Below are 23,340 nucleotides of genomic sequence, written 5' to 3'. Positions count from 1 at the left end.
AATTCTAAACGTGGCAGGTCTAAAATACAGAGAGCGAAAGGCTATTTACAATTTGTACAGAAACTAGATGGCAGTTATAAGAGTCGAGGGACATGAAAGGGAAGCAGTTGTTGGGAAGGGAGTAAGACAGGCTTGTAGCCTCTCCCCGATGTTATTCAATTTGTATATTGAGCAAGCAGTAAAGGAAACAAAAGAAAAATTTGGAGTAGGTATTAAAATCCATGGAGAAGAAATAAAAACTTTGAGGTTCGCCGATGACATTGTAATTCTGTCGGAGACAGCAAAGGACTTGGAAGAGCAGTTGAATGGAATGGATAGCGTATTGAAAGGACGATATAAGATGATCATTAACAAAAGCAAAACGAGGATAATGGAATGTAGTGTAATTAAGTCGGGTAATGGTGAGGGAATTAGATTAGGAAATAAGACACTAAAGGTAGTAAAGGAGTTTTGCTATTTGGGGAGCAAAATAACTGATGATGGTCAAAGTAGAGAGGATATAAAATGTAAACTGACAATGGCAAGGAAAGCGTTACTGAAGATGAGAAATTTGTTACGATCGAGTATAGATTTAAGTGTGAGGAAATCGTTTCTGAAAGTATTTGTATGGAGTGTAGCCATGTTCGGAAGTGAAACATGGACGATAAATAGTTTGGACAAGAAGAGAATAGAATCTTTCGAAATGTGGTGCTACAGAAGAATGCTGAAGATTAGGTTGGTAGATTACATAACTAATGAAGAGGCATTGAGTTGAATTGGGGAGAAGAGGAGTTTGTGGCACAACTTAAAAGGATAAGGGACAGGTTGGTACGACATGTTCTGAGGCATCAAGGGATCACAAATTTAGCATTGGAGGGCAGCGTGGAGGGTAAAAATCGTAGGGGGAACCAAGAGATGAATACACTAAACAGATTCAGAAGGATGTAGGTTGCAGTAGGTACTGGGAGATGAAGAAGCTGGTACAGGATAGAGTATCATGGAGAGCTGCATCAAACCAGTCTGAGGACTGAAGACCACAACAACAACAAACAGAGATGAATGGGATTGCTGCTCTGTTGGCTCCAACCAGTAGTAGAACAAGATCTGGGACATCACGAAAACATACCTGTATCTGTTTCTTTGTGTAAACTCATAAACACCGAAAACACTTACGCAATTTCTAGTGGTATTTAACTACATAGTTTTGTATTTACTAGCTTAGCAAAAAATTAATCTTTAAATTCCTCATGTTTTAAATTCTGCAAATAGCTTTTCTGTAGCAAGATGCATAATGTGGAAAGCATCTCAATTAGATACACTGTAGTCGTCCTTTTAAGCATGTGCAGACAGGAAAGTAAGTGTATGAAAGGTTTTTTCGAACATCCTCCAGTGACCATTTCAATATATGACCACTTCCCCTTATATTTGCAGTAAATGCTGATATCTTGTATCCCCTAGCAGTTTCCAGATTTTGTGTATAATTTATACACTGAAAGAAGAAAATACAGCACCAATAAATAATTAAAGTAAAGTAACGAATGCTTGGGAATACATTTTTGCAGGTAACATGTTTAAGTGACTAACAGTGCAAGATCGCAGGTTAACGTAAGCGCGTGGTAACCCATTACAGATTCAAATGCTGTTACCAGAATGTTGAACGCAAACATGCAGACGTGCATGCCTTGTGCTTTTCGGGTGCCAGACGTTAGCTTTTGGGATGGAGTTGTACACTTGTTGCACTCGGTCGGCCAAGATAGAGCTGTTTGTGAATGACGCTGCAGTTGTCGCCTGATCGTGTTCCACTTATGCTCTACTAGAGATGGGCCTGGTGATCTAACTGGCCAAGGAAAAACGACGACACCCTGCAGATCACGTTGGGCTACAACAGCGGTATGTTGACTAGAGCTATCCTGTTGCAAAACACACACGGCCATCGCAGGCAGCGAAATAGAATAACCCACCATCAGGAAAGATCTCTACACCGACTTCTGATGAACCTGTTGCTTGACATCACTGAAGTCGCAAATGGCGGTGGTTTGGGGTCAGTGGAACGTATGTTACACGGCGTCTGGCTCCGAGGTATCCTTGACGTAATCGATTTGTATCACTGTAGTAGAAACTGCTGCTAAAACTGCTCCTGTCGATGCAGTACGATGCGCCAGAGCCATTGGCAGAAGACGATGATCTTCCCTCACGGTAGTGCCATGTGGTCGTCCTGGACCCCGGTCTTCTTGCGACTTTACACACTCACGACCACCGCTGCCAGCAATCACGTACAGTGAGCGGCTACAATCCTGCCAAATCTTCGTACAGTACCGCAGAAGAATTATCCAACTTCATGTAGCATTATTTCACGGCCTTGTTCTAACTGAGCGAGGTGTTGAAAACGTCGTCTACGTAACCTTAACGGCTATTTGTAACTAGCATCAACTCACCATGTCCAATTTCAAAGGTAACTTACGCTCAAGGATGTTACAGCATGAGTGTAAAGGAAACATAACTTACTTCCTCGTAGGGGATCTACTAGCGCCCCTCTTACGCGCTGGCGCGAAATGTGAGTAGACATCACCTTTCAGATGTAGATACATGCCTACCAAGTTTTGTTTCGGTCACAGAACTCCTTCTTGGTGCTCCAATTTTTTCCTTGAGTGAATATCTTCTATCACAGCAAACGGCTTAGGGTCCATCATTTTCTAGGAGTAGCCAAACATATGGCCACGTTCCATGATCTTTACTGTAAGTGCAGTTATCTTCCATTCTCAAGTTGCTTACAGATTTTTCCATGTATTGTGTTTTAGGCCACTTGCAAGCCTCCTCGCATATATGCAAATTCTTGTCTTCCCTGTAGCAGTTTACCATTCTTTTATGGTAATTGTTTTCGTCACATCCTTCAGCTTTCCTTTATTTGACTCTGAACTCTATCATTTCCAGTTTTCCTTTGCATACACGACACATTAACTGCACTTAAAGGAGTATATTCAGTGGTAGGGAATAGTTGTAGCCTGTTTTACACATTGAATCTTTTTCTTATAATTTGCAGAACAACATTATTCTTGGGAACGAATCCTCATTCAGCAGTACCGATATTTCAAGATATTAAGGAGAACAGTGTCGTGGACTGAGAATAATATCTTGATATACCTTCAATATAACACTTAAGTTGCACTTGTTGGATCCTGCATTAAGAATTTCTACACAGCTTCCAGGTTTACAGACAAATACAGCTCCTCATTCAGCAGTACCGATATTTGAAGATATTAAGTAAAACAGTGTCTTGGACTGCGAATAATATCTTGATATACCTTCAATATAACACTTAAGTTTCACTTGTTGGATCCTGCATCAAGAATTTCTACATAGCTCTCAGGTTTACAGACAAATACAGCTATTCCTCTATGTTTTGAATTTCTTGAGGTTTTGACGTACAACAACAAACCTTCATATGCTCTCATTGCCGCAGTAGACACATTGCGGAATACTGGTAAACACAGCGCAGCAGCTTTTCGAGAAGCCTTAGTTTACACCACATAGAAATGACTAGGACACAGTACAGTTGACCACCACGTGAAAATTGTTTGTTGGGGTCAAACATACCATTAGTTCTGTTGTTACAAACAGTACTCTACAGTCTTCAACCACGGAAAAAATAAAATTTTCCTATAGACACGTTTTAGACACGTATTAGGGCACTTTATGAATTGATAAGATGGCTACCGACATCACTGTTCCCACATGGGCTTGTAAATGGTGTATCAATTTGCTATACGTTAGTATTCTACAACTGAATCCACTGTACTGGCTCGCGATGCCAAATGAGGAGCTAGCAGATTAAGAAGTATCTGCTCTTAGACCGGAATGTCGATAACAGCCAATAGTCCTGTGTGATGATCCCATGCCTCTGCATATAACATTCAGTTATGAATAGGATGATTCCATCCACTGAAGACGAGTGGAGAAACCCGGTCAAACATTTAAAGGTTTCTTGGAATTACCTGCACTGTATCGGGGCCTGTGATGGACAGCACCTAGTGATTCCATACCCAAAGAACAGTGGAAGGATTTATTTCAGTTTCAGAGGAATTTTATCATTCTTCCGATGGTCATTATTGATAATATCTATTATTTCTAGTACGTTAATAGGAGCTGTCAGAGTCACGTTTTAGACGGTGGAGTTTCCCGAGAAATTTTGTTCTCCATAGGAATGCGAGAAAATGGTTTGGCATTACCGCCTCCTGAAACTCTTCTTAGAAGCAATCCGGTATCACCATAGGTATCAGCGGTCTATGATGCAATTCTACCACAGGTACACTTCATAAAATCTTTTTCAGACCATGAAGAGAGAGTGTCTGTAGGAGACAGAAAACTACACATACTTTCATGCTCGCAAGGTAGTGGACAACAGCTTTCAGGTGTTGGCACCAGTATTTCATATATTTAGAAAATTACTGTCGCTATCTGCGGAAAATTCAGAAGCTGTTACTACAACATTAAATGAACGCTAAAAAATCTGCAGTTGAGATACGAGAAATAATGAAGCATATGGCTTCTTGGTAGAGATGAACCTTTCTTTCTGTTTGTGTCGATCATTAATTTCAGAAGCATTATAAGCAGAAAAGTGGGAGTAATGGACTTGTACCAGTATTGAAATAAGCCCCTCATTTGGCAACGACAGAAATCGATTGAAATGTTGTTCGTGGATGATGGAGATTTTGTAAACCAAAATCCCAGTGGCATGGAGAATTTGCAACGCAGCGAAAGAGCTCAGCCTTAGAAGAAAAGGAATATGGGATGAGTTAATGAGCTACTTCACGTCACATGGAGGACATGTGCCTTAGTAAGATCACTACTGACGAGTAAGAAATACAAATTTTTATTTGCCTAGAGTGGCATGCTACAATGCCGCAAGCGCCATGTTGCCACGTCACTGTGTATGATTGAGTTGCCCCATGTATCATTAATAACGGCTGCATATCACATTTTGCGCAAATATTGCCTAGGTGTAAATGCAGCTCAAGGGAGGAAAAAGATTACGCAGATGTTGACTGGATTACAGTTAAACCTTCCAGACAACCAAGACAGAGAAACGCTTATGAACTATGCTCAGTCTGCCTATAGTCAATTGTTTAACTGAAGTCTACAGAATGCAAATGGGGGTGCGTGGCGAAAACAGTACCATGAGGGAAGAATATAAACTGCTGTAAAAAAATTGGAAAAATATGAATGCAATTGAGGCATACAAGGTCTCGGCATTTAGTGAGAATATAATGGAAAGTGGTCATACGTTGAAGTACACACACAAAATGAAGGAGCGGGGCACATTTACTGCGTAAGAGTACTTATGATAAATTCGTTTATAATCGTCCTTTCCGTTTCGAGCTGTACATATAAGTGTGGTAGTCGGATCACTGAGCATCTGTCAATAGAATAGGCCCTTTCAAAGTTTAAACTGACGGAATAACTACATTTAATCATGCATTTGTGCAGACTGAAGTGTCGAATCAAAATTTGTAACGATGCAAGAATTCCACCATGGTGTCCTGATCGCTAGGCAGTGCACAACCAGTACGCTACCCTGGCACAATGCCTGCAAACAACTGCGCGGACTACCCTAGCACACCTCCCTGCTGAGTCAAAATTCCAATTCACGCCTCAGCCGACTTGGGAATCCCTCTAAACTTGAATAGCATGCCAGAGGCTCTCCAGCTGCACTGGAGTAGCACAAAATCGATGGAAAACTAGATACCATGAAAATCTTTCGGGAACCACATAGTTTCACTTGTTCACTACATTTAATATGCGTGCCTTTGCTATAGTGATAAACCTAAAGTTCCCCACACAGTTTCAAGTAGAATATTAGGAAGAGTGGCTGAATTTATGAGTTTATTTTACAAAACAGTGATGTAATCTAGGCAAGTAACTCAGAAAATTTCAGTTTCTTTAATGTGATATTTCACTTTCGATACAAAGACTGAAAAGTCATTCGTGGTCATAGATGGAACCTTAGAATGTTGTTCAAAGATATTATTATTCCCGAAGCCAATAGCAGCAGAGCATATCTTTGAATAGAAAGTTGTAGTTCTTTTTTATTTAACCTGTTTTGGAGATTATTATAAGTCACTTTGTGAGGCAGGAAAGTATTATAGTGGCATTTATTTTGAGAGTCTATTTGGCTTTGAACCAGAGTGAGTCATGACATCGTATTATGGCCATGTCTGGAAGTTGGATGTGTTACTGAGAGCCAGACGGCAGGTTTTAGAGGGTAAACATTGTGTGGCTTTTTAGTTTCTAAAGGGCAGTTAAGAAAAGGAGACCGATTTTTCCATAATTATACTACTAAACTTTTGGCTCAATATATTGTAAACTCTCCAACACACTACCATTTGAAACTTCCTGGCAGATTAAAACTGTGTGCAGACCCAGACTCGAAGTCGTGACCTAAGCCTTCGCAGGCAATTGCTCTACCTTCTTAGCTACCCACGTATATATCTCGACAAACCGTTCTCACTGCTTCACTTCCGAAACATCTCATTTCCAACATCCCCAACTTTACAGTAGTTCTCCTGGGAAAAAGGATATTGTGAACACATGGCTTAGCCATAGCCTACAGGACGTTTCAAGAATACAATTTTCACTCTGAAGCGGAGTTTGTGCTGATACGAAAATCCGCTAGAGGGAAGGGTGCTGAGTCTGTATCTGACACACAGTTTTATTTACTAGGAAGTTCCAAACTAGCCCACATTCCACTGCTGATTAAAAATTTCATTCTGAATACTGCCATTTGCTTCTTTTGTCTCCTGGACGACATAGCAGTGATTCAGTTTTTTTAAATATTTGAAACATTTCCAGCAGTGTTTATACATTGTTAGAATTGGAAATGGTGTGGAACAAAACAGAAAAGCGATGGAATGCTGCCAATTGTTCTTCTAAGCAAAATACCTTGGTTTCAGTAGATCTGAACTACTTATTTTTAATATGTACGGGGCGTGCTGAAAAGTAATGATTACGAATTTTTATGTTAAATCTCTTAAAGCTTTTTAAATAAAAAACTTCATTAACATTCTACGACTTTATTTTTAATATCTACATGTTTATTTCTGAACATAGTCACCATGGCGAACAAAGCATTTCTCCAAACGGGAGACCAGATTGTTGATACAGTCACTGTAGAATGTTTGACACTGTTAAAAGAGTCACAGCCTTACCTCTGCTTCCACCAGTTCATCACTATCAATGCGAAGTTCCTGGAGATGTTCTTTTAGTTATGGAAACAGATAAAAATCGGATGGGGTCAAGTGACTCTATGTAGCATGATCAATGACAGTGATCACACTACGCCAGATTGCTGCACATGCCGCAGTGCTCGTGTGTAGCCTGGGACGAACATATTGAGAAGAGGATGTTCCATGTGATGACGGTTACAAACAGCTAGCTGTTTCTCAAATAAATGGTTCAAATGGCTCTGCGCACTATAGGACTTAACTGATGAGATCATCAGTCCCCTAGAACCTAAAACTGCTTAATCCTAACTAACCCAAGGACATGACACACATCCATACCCGAGGCCGGATTCGAACCTGCGACCGTAGCGGTCGCGCGGCTCCAGACTGTAGCGCCTAGAACCGCTTGGCAACACCGGCCGGCAGCTGTTTCTCACTCAGCGACATAGATACGTTACACACCTCATTTTGGACACTACAATTCGCAACCCCCTGACGGTATGGGGGTTACAACTTGTGTCAGCGAAGGAGGAAAGTTGACCGATTAATGTTGACGTGTAACATGTCAACGCTACTTAGAACAGAGTGAATAATTCGGGTTCATTACATTTCAGCACGCTGTCGTATAACAACTCCTTTCTCTATACTCTCCATACGGCTGATTAATAATTAATATGTTTGACATATGAACCCTTTATATAGGTCTTTCTCAGACATAATACATCAAACTCTGAAACTATGTGAGCCCAGTGGACAATCAGTACTTTCTATTTTAATTCTCTAACGTTCTGATGAACTTTCTGAGTGGAGTACCTTGCGCATTACGAGGCTGATAGCGACACTGTTTTGACGAACATCGCCACGGACGATGAAACATGGGTTCATCACTTGGAACCGGAAACAAAAGATTACTCTGTTTAATGTCCTCCCTCGTGGTGTACTGTGCTATCCTTAGGAATCTGAAGAAATTATTTCAACAGATTCGTCACCATAAAAACGCAGGCGAACTTCTTCTGCGTTACAACGACAGGCTTCACACAAGTTCTCAACACGCGAATACAGCTCACCAAATTTCATTGGTCTGGTTTCCATGATCCGTCCTACAACCCAGATCTCGTAACTTCCGCCTTCCACCTGTTTGGCCCAATAAAGGATGCCCTACGCGGGAAGTAGTACGGGAAGAGTTGGGAAGTTACTAATGAAGCAATAGACTGGCTCCGACGGCAACCAGTGGGGCAGTAGTAAGCCACCATACAGACCCTCCTACTGAGGAGGTAACAATGAAGTGATATTAAGCAATAAAATAAGATTTTTATATCCTAAGAGTGAGGAATAGTGTTGTGTATTGGAATCCTCAATAGGACCAACACGCTTTCAGAAAAGAAATTGTTGCATTACTTATTGAGCGCCCGTCGGTTTTTCAAACGGAATCTATATATGTTATCACTAATGCAAGTAGCGGAATGCATAAACTTGTATCAGCGATCACAGCTGAGGCTTCTGCTGCGGTATGGTGGGACACAAAGCAGTAAATTACCAGGGCTATTCGGAAGATGAGGTCAGATAAGTCGTGAAATGGAAACCACAGTGAATATAAAAAATGTTGCTGCACCGCCCAGCTATTTCTCTACATAGTCACCGTTGAGACTTGTAGCGTTGTACCAACTCTCCAATAGCCTCGTTATGGATGGAACTCACCACTTCTCGACGCAGGTCTTAAGCTCGTTGCCTGTGCCAAAGTGTTGTACTCATAGCCAGTGTATTGTACTGTGGCTGATCAAACATTTCCCATCAAAATCGGCAGAGGGGGAGCCGTCATTGCACCTGCAGTATGTGACCAAGAACTATCAGGGAGAAGAAAATGCACGACAGGTACGTTATGTGGCGTTGCATTAACAGAGGCGACATCGCGCAGCGAGTAAAATGGTTCAAATGGCTTCGAGCATTATGGGACTTAACATCTCTGGTTGCCAGTCCCCTAGAGCTTAGAACTACTAAAACTTAACTAACATCACACACATCCATACCCGAGGCAGGATTCGAACCTACGACCGTAGCAGCAACGTGGTTCCGGACAGAAGCAACTTGAACCGCTCGGTCACAGAGGCAGGCTGGCAGAGAGTACCCATACTTGGCCGGAGACACTATCCTTCTAGGCATCTTTACGTACTCAATGAGAACTCAGACCTGAAAAGTGCGATGTGATGCGATTGATACGCGTACTGCGCAAGACATCTGTAGATTAGTAGATTAGTACTTGTTCCGTACATCATGAATACGACACTTCGTAATGATGTGGAACGTGTCAGGTTAATAAAAGACGTCTGTACAAGATATTACATTAGACAAAGTATTACATGACACTCAATAACTTTTATTTTATTTATTTATTTATTTATTTATTGGGGGGAGGGGAAATTACCCTTACTATATCCTAAAATTCGTCTAATGAGTAGAAGGAGTTGCCATTAAGAAAATCTCTTAATTTCCTTTTAAATGCTATATGGCTATCCTTCAGACTTTTGTTGCTATTACGGAGGTGAACAAAGACTTTAGTGGCAGCATAATTTACCCCCTTCTGAGCCAAAGTTAGATTTAACCTTGAGTAGTGAAGATCATCCTTTCTCCTAGTGTTGTAACCATGTACACTGCTATTACTTTTGAATTCGTTCAGTTTGTTAATAACAAATTTGATATATATATATATATATATATATATATATATATATATATATATATATATATTGTGAGGCTACAGTCAAAATTTCTAGCTCTTTAAATAAGTGTCTGTAGGATAATCATGGATGCGTTCCAGCAATTATTCTGATTACATGCTTTTGTGCAATGAAAACTCTTTTATTCAATGATGAGTTACGCCAGAATATGATGCCATACGAAAGCAGAGAATGAAAATAGGCGCGGTAAGCTAATTTACTCAGATGTATATCGCCAAAATTTGCAATGACCCTAATAGCATAAGTAGCTGAACTCAAAGGTTTCAGCAGAGCCTCAGTGTTTTTGCAGTTCAACCCCTCATCAATGCATACATCTAGAAATTTTGAATATTCTACCTTAGCTACCAATTTTTGATCGAGTTTCATTAATGGGGCCATCCCATTTACTGTGTGGAACTGTGTATACTGTGTTTTGTCAAAGTTTAATGAGAGCACATTTTCAGAAAACCACTAAATGATTTTCTGAAAAATATCATTTACAATTTCAACAGTTAATTCTTGTCTGTCGGGTGTGATAGCTATACTTGTATCATCGGCAAATACTACCAGCTTTGCATTTTCATGAATATAGAGTGGCAAGTCATTAACTTATATTATGAAGAGGACCGACGACTGAACCTTGTGGCACCCCATTCTTGATTGTTCTCCAGTTCGAGAAATCACCAATTTCTTGCATATTATGTGAAGTGTTTACTTCAACTTTCTGCAGTCTTCCAGTTAGGTATGATTTAAACCATCCGAGCACTGTCCCATTCATACCACAGTATTTGAGCTTATCTAGAAGTATTCCATAATATACACAATCAAAAGCCTTTGATAAATCACAAAAAATCCCAACGGGTGACTTCCCGTTACTCAGAGCATTTGAGATGGGAAGTTTCAAGGGATTGCCACTGACGTTTCCATTCACTTTCCAAATCACCATCGTACGTAGTATTTATGTATGTAATGGATCGTGTACATAGAATATTTACGCTTGGCAGTGATGTAACGCAGAAGCTGCAGTTGTAGAAAGGAAGTTTCTACATAAAAGTGGAATATGCGTAAATAGAGTTTATCAAAACCTAAGCATATGGTCTACACGACTTCCTGAAATGACCCCCCTTTTGGGTTGCTAATTGTTCAAGTCATTTGTTTATTAATACCTTATGATTGACTGATGATGAAGGATGCACTTTCGAAGCCGATAGTAAACGTCTTGGCTTACATCTTCTGAGCGCTGTGTTTCTTTGATAGAAGACGATTTCGTGTGTGAGATGCAGTCGTTTAGGTTGCAAAGCTTTCTGCTCAACAGATCGAGTTGGTTGCGCAGTTGAACGATCAGGCTGATATTGAAGGAATCGGCAGCCCTGTTAGCTGTAACCACGTAGAAGACGAGGTAGGCGGTGTACAACCACGTGGCGGCAAAGGCGAATGGCTGACATGCGTCGTACGGCAGCGCCATTACGAATGGAAACCCTTCAGCACTGACGGGAATGGAAACAAACGCCGCTGAGGTAAACAGGCCCGAACACAGGTAGGCCGACACGAAACGGCGGTGGGAGCGGCTTCTGAGGTGCAGCAGCCGCAACTCGTCGGCGCTCAGGAACTCGTCAAAGCCGAAGCGCATCTGGAAACAGAAAGTAACGTCTGCACAGACACACGGTACAAGTAGAAATATGGCAGAAATGGTCACACAAACAAGTGAATATCCATTAAAGTTCCAATTACTGTTAGCAGTCACACTTTACAATAAGGTGGTAGCGATATGGTCATATTGAGATGGCGGTAGTGTTGCATAAACAAGTTATGAAATCTCTTCTATTCAGATGAGTCACGTGGAATTGTTTGCTACTTTGTTATAGCCGCACGACGGGAATTAACAAATTATGAAATCGGAATGTTAGTTAGTGCTAGACGCATGCCGTACTTCATATGGGAAATCGGCAGGGAAATAATTTTGCGAGATCCACAGTATCAAGAGCGTACTGAGAACGGCAAATTTCGGGAATTGCCTCTCACCATGGAGGGTGGTTCAAAATGGTTCAAATGGCTCTGAGCACTATGGGACTTAACATCTGTGGTCATCAGTCCCCTAGAACATATAACTACTTAAACATAACTAACCTAAGGATATCACACACACCCATGCCCGAGGCAACATTCGAACCTGAGACCGTAGCGGTGACGCGGTTCGAGACTGATGCGCCTAGAACCGCACGGGCACACAAGCCAGCCGTGGAGTGTGCAGTGGTCCACGCCCTCCACGTAACGACCGAGGGGAGCGGCGTTTATGTGGAAATGTCAGTGAGATTAGATTAGATTAGATTAATTATTTATTCCAGAGACCCATAAAGGCGGAATACTCCTGGACTAGAGAAAATTGAGTTTCATTAAATTTAATGACCCTCAGTCAACAAACAGTAAAATTATGTACATGAATTAAATTTAAAATTTTCATATCTACCGGTTTAATACTTACACCTGATATCATTAAATCCATCATTCAGACATTTGCTAGTTTCTTGGCTATTACAACCAAGTATAGTCAAAAATTAAATTATTCATTTCAGTGATCCACAGTTAAGAACAGTGAAATTATTTACAAGATTTAAAATTAAACTTCCACTATTTGCAGACTTAAGACCACTTTCGCGCAAAGACGCTCTGAGCGTGTTTTCTTTGTTTTTTGTTTTTTTAAGGGAATTAACTAGTTTGAGCCTGGGACCTGTTGCTGGTAAGGAGACGCCAGACCACACATGACATGTAGAATTCAGAAGAGTTCAGTGAGACTAGCGATGATATAACCAAATACTTAATGATCTGAGCGTCAGCTCCACTGCACTCCCTGTAAAAGAATCTTAATACTAACTAAATTTAGTGGAAAGGGTTCAAGGCTTTCCTATTTTTAGTTAGCTGGTAAAATAAATAAGAAAAAGCAGTTCAGTTTACCATTGGAAATTTTATTCTACTCAAAAAACATTGTTTATAAATTGCACTATTGATAAAAGGAGATGTTTTAATACAGGATGGCAAAAACCAACTGCGATCAACAAAAATGTGAACGAATATTCCCTGAATGGGTTTCCAAGTTCTGCAATGGATCGAAGGATGACCTATGCCATATCACATCTATAATCTAGGTTTAAATTAAGTTTCACAAAAGAGAATATAACTGAAAAATCATCGCGTTTCAGATTTTTACTTCAAGTGGCAAATGTGAACACCAAGAGCTTTAGTTGACGATCGACACTAGCATTACACAAAAAGGGGGTGTAACAATTGAGACTTCTGTAGTTCTGAGTGAAGCATTATGCGCTGTTATGGGGCATCGCGTGCGTTCATTACCTTGCCGGTTTTTGTCAGGGGGCGGTGGGCAGCACAGCTCCACTCAACTCTCTGTCTCAGAAGCAACTCTCTCCTAACTTCTCCTTACTAGAATTTACTGAAGTGGGTTTAAAAAAACTATCTGGCTGTGTTTTCATCTGACCTATCAGGGTCTCAATGTTAAACTTAAGCTCCGCCTACAAAAATTCTGTCTATCCAATGAGAAACGTTATACTTTTCGTGGTGGGGCATTGTTTTTAAAGTTTGCAATGTAACAGAGACGCAAAAAAGTCTCACGATAAAGCTTGCAGCTGGTGTGGTCCTTTTAGTGTTATTGTAAGAACTATACTGTTATTCTAGATGGTTCCATCTTTTAACATGGGCTGGGGGTGGTCCTAATGGTTAGATGGCGACGTGGGTGTCCGTCCCTTATCGTAGGGCCTTCTAACTTAACACGGTTCTGCTCTCGGTTTCTGTTCTCGTTTCTCTTCTTGGAACTGCGTCTGTCTCACTGTGGGAAGGTGTTACATGCATTTAGGCATTCTTGTGTTAGTCTGTGATATTCCATTTGCTCACTCGTTACTCGAATTACTTTGGTTAATTTAATGTCACGATTTATTTGGAGCTATGTGACATACTACTGGATTTGCTTATGATGTCAGGGTTTTCATGGAAGGTGTTGGATTTTCATGACACCTTACAATCCATCATTCACACAGTAGGTAGTTACTTTGCTTTTACAATCAAGTATTGTCAAAAATTAAAGTGTAATAAATTTTCATTAACAATGGTCTAATGCACTTGTTGAGAAACTCATGGATGGAATAGAAGGAGTTGGCCACTAAAAATTCTTTTAAATTATGTTTAAATTGTGCCTTGTCTGAAACTAAACTCTTAATGGTTGCTGGTAACTTATTGAAAACGCGCGTTGCTGTATGCTGGACTCCTTTCTCGGCAAGAGTAATTGATTTTAAATCTTTATGTATATTGTTCTTATTCCTAGTACTGATACTTTGTACTAAGCAGTTACTTGGAAAAAGAGATGTATTATTTACAACAAACATTTATTAAGGAATAAATATACTGAGAAACTGTGGTTAATATGACCAGTTCTTTGAATAGGTTTCGACATGATGTTGTAAGGTGTCAGGCAAATCCAACACCTTCCATGAAAACCCTGACATAATAAGCAAATTTACTAGTATGTCACATAGCTCCGAATAAATCGTGATATGAAATTAACCAAAGCAATACAAGTAGCGAGTGAGCAAATGGAATGCCACAGACTAACACAAGAATGCCTAAATGCATGTCGTACCTTCCCACCGTGAGGCAGACGCAGTTCCGAGGGGAGAAACGAGGACAGAAGCCGAGAGCAGAACCGTGTTAAGCTAGAAGGCCCTACGATAACGGATGGAGGGACGGACACCCACGTCTCCAGCTAACCACTAGGGCTCACCAGCCGCACGTTTTAGCGTGAGACTTTTTCGCGTCTCAGGTATGTCAAGGACAACCCCCAGCCCATGTTAAAAGCTAGAGCCCACCAGAAAAACAGTATAGATCTTACGATAACACAAAAAGGGCCACTACCACCCGCAAGTTTTAGCGTGAGCCTTTTCGCGTGTCTGTTACATTAGGATCACTCCCCAGCCCATGTTAAAAGATAGAGCCCTCCAGAAGAGCAGTATAGATCTTACGATAACGCTAAAAGGACCACACTAGCTGCAGGTTTTAGCATGATACTTTTTAGCGTCTCTGTTACGTTGCAAACTTTAAAAACATTGCCCCACCACGAAAAGTATAACGTTTCTCATTGGATAGACAGAATTTTTGTAGGCGGAGCTTAATGTTAACATTGAGACCCTGATTGGTCAGATGAAAACATAGCCAGATAGTTTTTTTAAACTAACTTCGGTAAATTGTAGTAAGGAGAAGTTAGAGGAGAGTTGGTTCCGAGACGGCGAGCAGGATGGCTGCTGCGCCGGCCGCTGCCGCCCTGACGCTGCTTAAACATCGACAAGGTAATGAACGCACGCGATGCCTCATTTTTGAGCGCATAAGGCTTCACTCAGAACTGCAGAAGTCTCACTGTTACACCCCCTTTTTTGTAATACTAGTGTCGATCGTTAATTAAAACTCATGGTGTTCACATTTGCCGCTTGAAGTAAAAATCTGAAACGCGATAATTTTTCTATTTTTAGTTATTGAGAAGCCACATCAGCCACTGTAATTTACGACAAGTTAAATAAGAAATTAAAGATAATTCAGGGTCACTGTAGACCATTTTTATAGTTGTAGACCATTTTGATAGTTTTCTCTTTTGTGAAACTTAAATTAAACCGAGATTATAGATGTGATATGGCATAGGTCATCCTTCGATCGATTGTAGAACTTGGAAACCCATTTAGGGAATATTTGTTCACATTTTTTGTTGAACGCAGTTGGTTTTTACCATCCTGTATTAAAACATTTCCTTTTATCAATAGTGCAATTTATAAACGATGTTTTGTGAGTAGAATAAAATTTACAGTGGTAAACTTAACTGCTTTTCTCTTCGTTATTTTACCAGCTAACTAAAAATAGGAAAGCCTTGAACCCTTTCCACTAAATTTAGTTAGTATTAAGATTCTTTTACAGGGAGTGCAGTGGAGCTGACGCTCAGATCATTAAGTATTTGTTTAATCATCGCTAGTCTCACTGAACGCTTCTGAATTCTACATGTCATGTGTGGTCTGGCGTCTCCTTACCAGCAACAGGTCCCAGATTCAAACTAGTTAATTCCCTAAAAAACACACTCAGAGCGTAGTTGCGCGAATGTGGTAGGGAGACACGATATAGTACAGACAGACACCACCATGAATGTTTAGAATGTTCTTGGATTTACACTCCTAAGTATTCTTATTATACGCTTCTGTACTTTAAAAATGTTTTCTCTGTTTGTGGAGTTACCCCACAAAATATGATACCAAATGACGTAATTGAGTGAAAATAAGCAAAATATGCCAGTTTTTTTATATATTTATATCTCCTATGCCTGACATCGTTCGCATTGCAAACACAGACCTGTTTAGGCGCCTTAGCAGTTCTTTAGTACGTTGCTCCCATCTAAATTTGTTATTAAGTTGTAATCCCAGGAATTTGACACTCTCAACTTCTCCTATTTCCATGTCATCATGTGGAGTAAAACATGTACTACAGCGCCTACCCTGGGATCGTGACTACATCAAAATGTCTCTGAACACTATGGGACCTAACATCTGATGTAATCAATCCCCTAGAACTTGGAACTACTTAAACCTAAATAACCTAAGGACATCACACACACCCATGCCCGTGGCCAGATTCGAACCTGCGACCGTAGCAGTCGCGCGGTTCCTGACTGAAACGCCTAGAACCGCTCGGCCACCGTGGACGGCCGTGACGACGTCGGTTGGACCCTAGACTACTGGGAAACCGTGACCTGTCCAGATGAGCCCGATTTCAACAGGTCACTGCGGAAGGAAGACTTCCAGTGTGGCACAGACCTCACCAACCCACGGACCCAAGTTGTTAACAACACAGGCTGGTGGTGGTTCCAAGATGGGTGTATGGGTGTACTGCGTTTGCGTGGAATAGAGTGGGTTCTCTGATCCAACTGAAACGATCATTGATCGGAAGTGGTTATGTTCGGCTGCTTGGAGACTTTTTGCCGCCATTCACGAAATTTAAGTTTGCATGTCACTGTGACAAATTTGTTCGTGGAAGGTTTGAAGAAAATTCTGGGCAGCTCGAGTGAATGATTTGGTCGACTAGATCAGTCGACCTGAAGCCCATTGAACGTTTAGTGTACATAAAAGAGATATCAGTTCGTGAACAGCATCCTGCGCCGGTAAAACTTTCGCATTTATGGACGGCTGTACAGGAAGCATGGATCAACAATACTGTAGGGGTCTATCAACGTTTTGTTGAGGTCATGCCACGTCAAGTTGCTGCATTAAGCCGGGTAACAGAAGTTACACATAGAAGGCCAATGGAACCGAAATCAATAAATGTAAAGCGTAAAAAAATGGTTCAAAAGGCTCTGAGCACTAAGGAACTTAACATCTCAAGTCATCGGTCCTCTAGAACTCAAAACTACTTAAACCTAACTAGCCAAAGGACATCACACACATCCATGCACGAGGCAGGATTCGAACCAGCAACCGTAGAGGTGGCGCGGTTCCAGACTGAAGCACATAGAACCGCTTGCCCACCAGCGGACGGCTGGAAAGAGTAAAATTGAGGATTTTCTACAGTATTAGTTTGTTTCGTTAACAGCTTTCCTGCTTACAGGACCATCAAACGACTTTAACTGATGCTTGTCGTTGAAGAGGATAGGATATATGTGAATAATTATTGAAAATGTGTTATACGTAGAGTATGAGGTTCAGACGAGGAGTGAAAGTTACATTTGACACTTCATCTGTAACATAATTGAAAATGATGCATCTTATTTCCACTTTAAAACTGTATGCCAGACACTAACTCGAACCTTCCACCTCTTGTGGGTAAGGTAGGAGATCAGATAATTGCCGAATTATAGCTGTGAGGTCATGTCGTGAATCGTACCAGATTGACTCATGTGGCAGATCACTTGACTGCAAAGGTAAATGTCCTGGGTTGGAGTCGCAATCCGGTAAACGGTTTTAATCTCCCAGGACAGCGTACACTCAATCCCAGAATACCGGTTCATTCTGAGAAGAATCTCCAGGCTGTGTCTAAGCCATGTTTCTGCAATATCCTTTAATCCAGGGGTGCAAGTACTGCAAGTCTCGCAGGAGACCTTCAGTGAATTTGAAAGGTGGAAGTTGAGGTACTAGTGGAAATAAAGCATTGAGGACGGGTCGTGTGTCGTATTTCGGTACCTCAAATTGTAAAGAATTTGTGCACGAGATGAGCAGATTCAAGTCCCGTTCTGGCATACTGTTTTATTCTGCCACGAAGTTTCATATCTGTGCACACTCTGCTGCAGAATGAAAAATTCATTGTGAGAAAGATTTCAAGAGAATAATGTAGGATATCCTAAGGGAAATACATTCAAAACAAACACAAACGCACACAGTGTTTTATCAACATTCAGTCATAAGGCACCTCGACATATAATTACAGCTTAACCTTATCATTATACATTAGATTGACGCTGTCAAAGACAACACCGACCCTATGTTTGCACCTCACCATGTACACATTTTCTTCACTGGCGTTGTTTCTGCCAAGAGTGAGGTACTCGGCCTGGCCAACTCGGGCTACGTAATAGGGCTCATTTATGAAACCACACATCAGCGAATTGGCAAATGCCTGCTCGGCTCACATGCTGTTGTAATGGAGATGCTATACTGAGAGAAATGCCCGAAATTAGAGACGGTGTTACATCATGCAGTATTTCATCGGGCTTGGAAATGAATCTGCAGGTCATAATGTAGCAGTTAAATCACATAAGCTTCTCCACAATTACGAAATAGTGGCGACATGTCCAAGGGTATTAAAAAAAAGGAAACTCCTAACTTTGACTTGAAATTGAGATCACGTTGAAATAATTATTTGAGAATCACTCACACACACACACACACACACACACACACACACACACACACACACCTCTGAGCAGCTAATGACTGGATGACATAGTCAGATAGACCCTCAGGTTGTACAAATGTGACTTCCTGACGTTAGTGGTGTGGTGTTTAGTAACATACCCAGCTAGCTGCTGACAGATGATACATGACAGTGCTACTAATGGTATGTCAGTATTTCACTAACTCTCTTTTTTTTCTCTACAGTACCCAGACACATCAAGTACAAACAAAATATTACATTACAGAGGCCATGGGAAGAGAAATGCACAGTCGGTTATCCTCTAGAGATGAAATTCATTATAAAAAAGATTACATTTCAAAGACACCTTAGATACACACTTGATTAACTGCGCACATTTATTTACACGATGCACTCTAAGTGCGATGACGGAAATTCAGAGTTTGCATTCTACAATATTTTTACAAAACAAATTCATTTCGACGAAGATCATAAACTCCTACCAACAATTCAACAGATATCATTCCATCATAATGTCAGTAACTTATTAAAACTGTTGAAACTATCAGAGAACTTGCAGCTCAGCCACTTCATTCAGATTATTCTAGTGAGTGAAACATGTGTGCTGGCTATTCATTGGAGGGTTTCTTCCACCCATAGACTTGAAGTGAATTTCAGTCCTCTTCAATACCGGTATGTATGTCATCTCTCAATAATGATTCACCATAACTCTATTCTAGTGCTAGTTAAACGATAGGGGATTATTTATAGGCTCTGTCGGAATTTCCTAGTCTATTGGTGGGATATTTCTATTTATGAACATTGGTAGCCCTTAGAATTTTTCGAAAATTTTGAAGACCTCGTACGATGTAACACGTTTTAGGAAGGTTAATTTAAAAAAAAAAATGGTTCAAAGGGCTCTGAGCACTATGCAATTTAACTTCTGAGGTCATCAGTCGCCTACAACTTAGAACTAATTAAACCTAAATAACCTAAGGAAGAAGCTCGAAGCAAGTTTCGAACCTGCGACCGCAGCGGTCGCTTGGCTCCAGACAGTAGCGCCTAGAACCGCACGGCCACTCCGGCTGGCGTTCAATTTTAAACCATAGAGCATACACATGCAACCGCTGTCGTTCCCGGGTATCTGACACTGTGAAGTATTAAATCGTCTCCATTGATAGTGAGCTGTGAAACACCTATCATCCTCACTTTTAGCTATCGCGTCAGATCTTATGATCTATACAGCATCAGTCGTGTTGTCTACTGATTTACTAAAAATGATAATGAAACTCTACCTCCCATCTCTGCCATCATTTCTTTACGTGATTCGGCCTCATTTCCATAGTCACCTTCCTCATCATATTCATCTTTTTCTTCTTCTGATCCAATGTCTGATTCTACTGCATCAGTTGATTCCTTTCTTTCGGTTCATTTCCATCGCCTTGATATGTCTTCTTTAGGAAAAGCTGTAAAATGTTCCGTCTTCTGCTTTCATAAATACGTTTTACTTGTGCCCATTTCCTGCATTGAGACTTCCATTGTTAAATGCAGAGGAGGTAGCGCACAGATGCAATGAGTACATTGAAGGCCTCAATGAGGAGGAAGACTTGTCAGATGCAGAGATAGGAGAAGAAACCCGAGTCGATGCGGAAGAGACTGAGGATCCTGTACTAGAATCGAAATTTAAAAGAGCAGAAGGGATAGACAACACCCTATCAGAATTTCTAAAATCAGCGGGACAAGTGGGAACAAAACGGCTATTCACGTACGTGTGGAGAACGTATGAGGCTGGCGTATGCACCAGGCTTTCGGGAAAACATCATCCACACAATACCGACGACTGCAAGAGCCGGCAAGTGCGAGAATTGTCGCACAATCAGCTTCAAAGCTCATGCATCCAAGTTGCTGACAAGGGTGATATATATAAGAGCGGAAAATAAACTGTAGGATGTTCTGGGTGACTATCGATTTGGCTTTAAGAAAGGTAAAGACAACGAAGAGGTGATTCTGACGTTGAGATTGATAATGGAAGCAAGATCAAAGAGAAATCAAGACACGTTAACCGGTTTTCTCTACCACGAAAAACCGTTCCACAATGTCAAATGCCGCAAGAAGGACGAAATTCAGAGGCAAGTCCGGCTACACTACAACTAGGAAGGACGCGTCATACAAGAACATGTAGAAGAGGCACGATGGAACAATGAGAGTGGAAGAGAGAAAGCGAAGTGCTCGGTTTAGAAAGGGTGTAAGACAAGGTTTTACTCTTTCGCCCCTACTATTAAGTCTGTACATCGAAGAAAGAAAAGGAAGGTTGAAAAGTAGAATTAAAATTCAAGGTTAAATGACACCAACGATAAGGTTTGCTAATGATATTGCTATTGTCAGTGAAAGTGAAGAGGAATTACAGGATCTGCTAAATGCAGTGGACAGTGTAAGGAGTACAAAATATGCATTGGAAGTAGGTAGAAGAAAGATGAAAGCAATCAGAGGCAGCAGCAGTGACAACAAATGAAAATTAACATCAGGATTAGTGATCATGAAGGACACATACCACTCCATGGATACGCCGCAAATCACATTTAAGTGACACAGAGGGTTCATCGAATCACCTTCACGATTCTCTATTATTCCAATGTCCTATAGCGCGCCGAAAGAACGAACACCCTTACCTTCCCATGCAAACTCTGATTTTACTTATTTTATCACGGTGATCGTTTCTCCTTATGTAGGTTCAAATGGCTCTGAGCACTATGGGACTTAACATCTATGGTCATCAGTCCCCTAGAACTTAGAACTACTTAAACCTAACTAGCCTAAGGACAACACACAACACCCAGCCATCACTAGGCAGAGAAGATCCATGACCCCGCCGGGAATCGAACCCGGGCACCCGGGCGCGGGAAGCGAGAACGCTACCGCACGACCACGAGATGCGGGCCCCTATGTAGGTCGGTGCTAACAAAATATTTTCGTATTCGGAGCAGAGAGTGTTGGTGACTGGAATTTCGTGAGAAGATTCCGTCACAACGAAAAACGCCTTTCTTTTAATGATGTTCAGCCCAAATCCTGTGTCATTTTAGTGACACTCTCTCCCATGTTTCGCGACAATAGAAACGTGCTGCCCTACTTTGAGCTTTTTCGATGTACCCCGTCAGTACTATCTGGTAAGGATCCCACACCGTGCAGCAGTATTCTAAAAGTGGACGGACGAGGTAGAGTAGGCAGTCTCCTTAGTAGATTTGTTCTATACTCCAAGTGTTGTACCAATAAAACGCAGTCTTTGGTTACTCTTCCCCACAACATTCTCTATGCGGTCCTTTCAATTTAAGTTGTTCGTAATTGTAATACCTAGGTATTTAGTTGAATTTATGGCTTTAAGATTTGACTGATTTATCATGTAACCGAAATTTAACGAATTCCTTTTAGCACTCATGTGGATAACTTCACACTTTTCCTTGTTTAGAGTCAATTGCCAATTCTCGCAGAATACACATATCTTTTGTATATAGTTTTGCCATTTGTTTTGATCTTCCGATCACTTTATTAGTCCATAAACGACAGCGTCATCTGCTAACAACCTAAGATAGATGCTCATATTGTTTCCCAAATCGTTTAGATAGTTAAGGAACAGCAAAAGGCCTGTAAGACTATCTTGGGTAACGTCAGAAATCACTTCTTAACTTGATGACTTTGCGTCATTCACTACGAACTGTGAACTCTCTGACAGGAAATCACAAATCCAGTCACACAACTGAGACGGTATTTCATAAGCACGCAATTTCACTTCAAGATGCTTCAGTAATCCAGTGTAAAAAACCATCCAGTAATGCAGAAATACGGCATCAATCTGACATCCCTTGCCAATAGCACTCAGTATTCCATACCAATAAAGAGCTAGTTGTGTTTTACAAGAACGATGTTTGCTACACCCATGTTGACTGTGTGACAGTAGACCGTTTTCTTCGGGGTAGTTCATAATATTCTAACACAATATATGTTCCAAGATCTGCAGCATATCGATGTTAATCATTTGGGCCTGTAATGAAGTGGATTACTCCTACATTTGGTGAATATTGGTGTGACCTCTGTCATTTTCCGTCGAGTGAACGGTTGTATAAGATTGTTAAGTATGGAGCTAATGCATCACCATACTCTGAAAGGAACCTAACTGGTATATAGTCAAGACCAGAAGACTTGCTTTTATTAAGTGATTTAAGTTGCTTCACTACTCCGAAGTCCGCCACCGGGAGCTGAGTGGTCAGCGCGACAGAATGTCAATCCGAAGGGCCCGGGTTAGATTCCCGGCTGGGTCGGAGATTTTCTCCGCTCAGGAACTGGGTGTTGTGTTGTCCTAACCATAATCATTTCATCCCCATCGACGCGCAAGTCATCGAAGTGGCGTCAAATCGAAAGACTTGCACCAGGCGAACGGTCTACCCAACGGGAAGCCCTCGTCACACATCATCATCACTACTCCGAAGATATTTACTTCTACATTGCTCATTCGGGCAGCTGTTCTTGCTTCGAATTCTGGTATATTTACTTCGTAT

At 41.1% G+C, this 23,340-nt stretch overlaps 1 protein-coding gene across 1 annotated transcript in view; it reads right to left on the bottom strand.

The window, feature by feature from the left end:
- The window catches only part of LOC126278834 (uncharacterized), a 53,905-nt gene that overhangs the window by 21,939 nt on the left and 8,626 nt on the right, over positions 1-23,340 (bottom strand). The window contains exon 2 of the mRNA XM_049979110.1: positions 11,077-11,540. Within this exon, the coding sequence (XP_049835067.1) occupies positions 11,077-11,540 (464 nt within the window). The remainder of the gene's footprint in view (positions 1-11,076; positions 11,541-23,340) is intronic.

The sequence above is a fragment of the Schistocerca gregaria genome, chromosome 6, assembly GCF_023897955.1.
Source record: "Schistocerca gregaria isolate iqSchGreg1 chromosome 6, iqSchGreg1.2, whole genome shotgun sequence".
Lineage (NCBI taxonomy): Eukaryota > Metazoa > Arthropoda > Insecta > Orthoptera > Acrididae > Schistocerca > Schistocerca gregaria.
The sequence above is the reverse complement of the archived record's forward strand: the minus strand, read 5'-3'. Positions and strand labels throughout refer to the sequence as shown.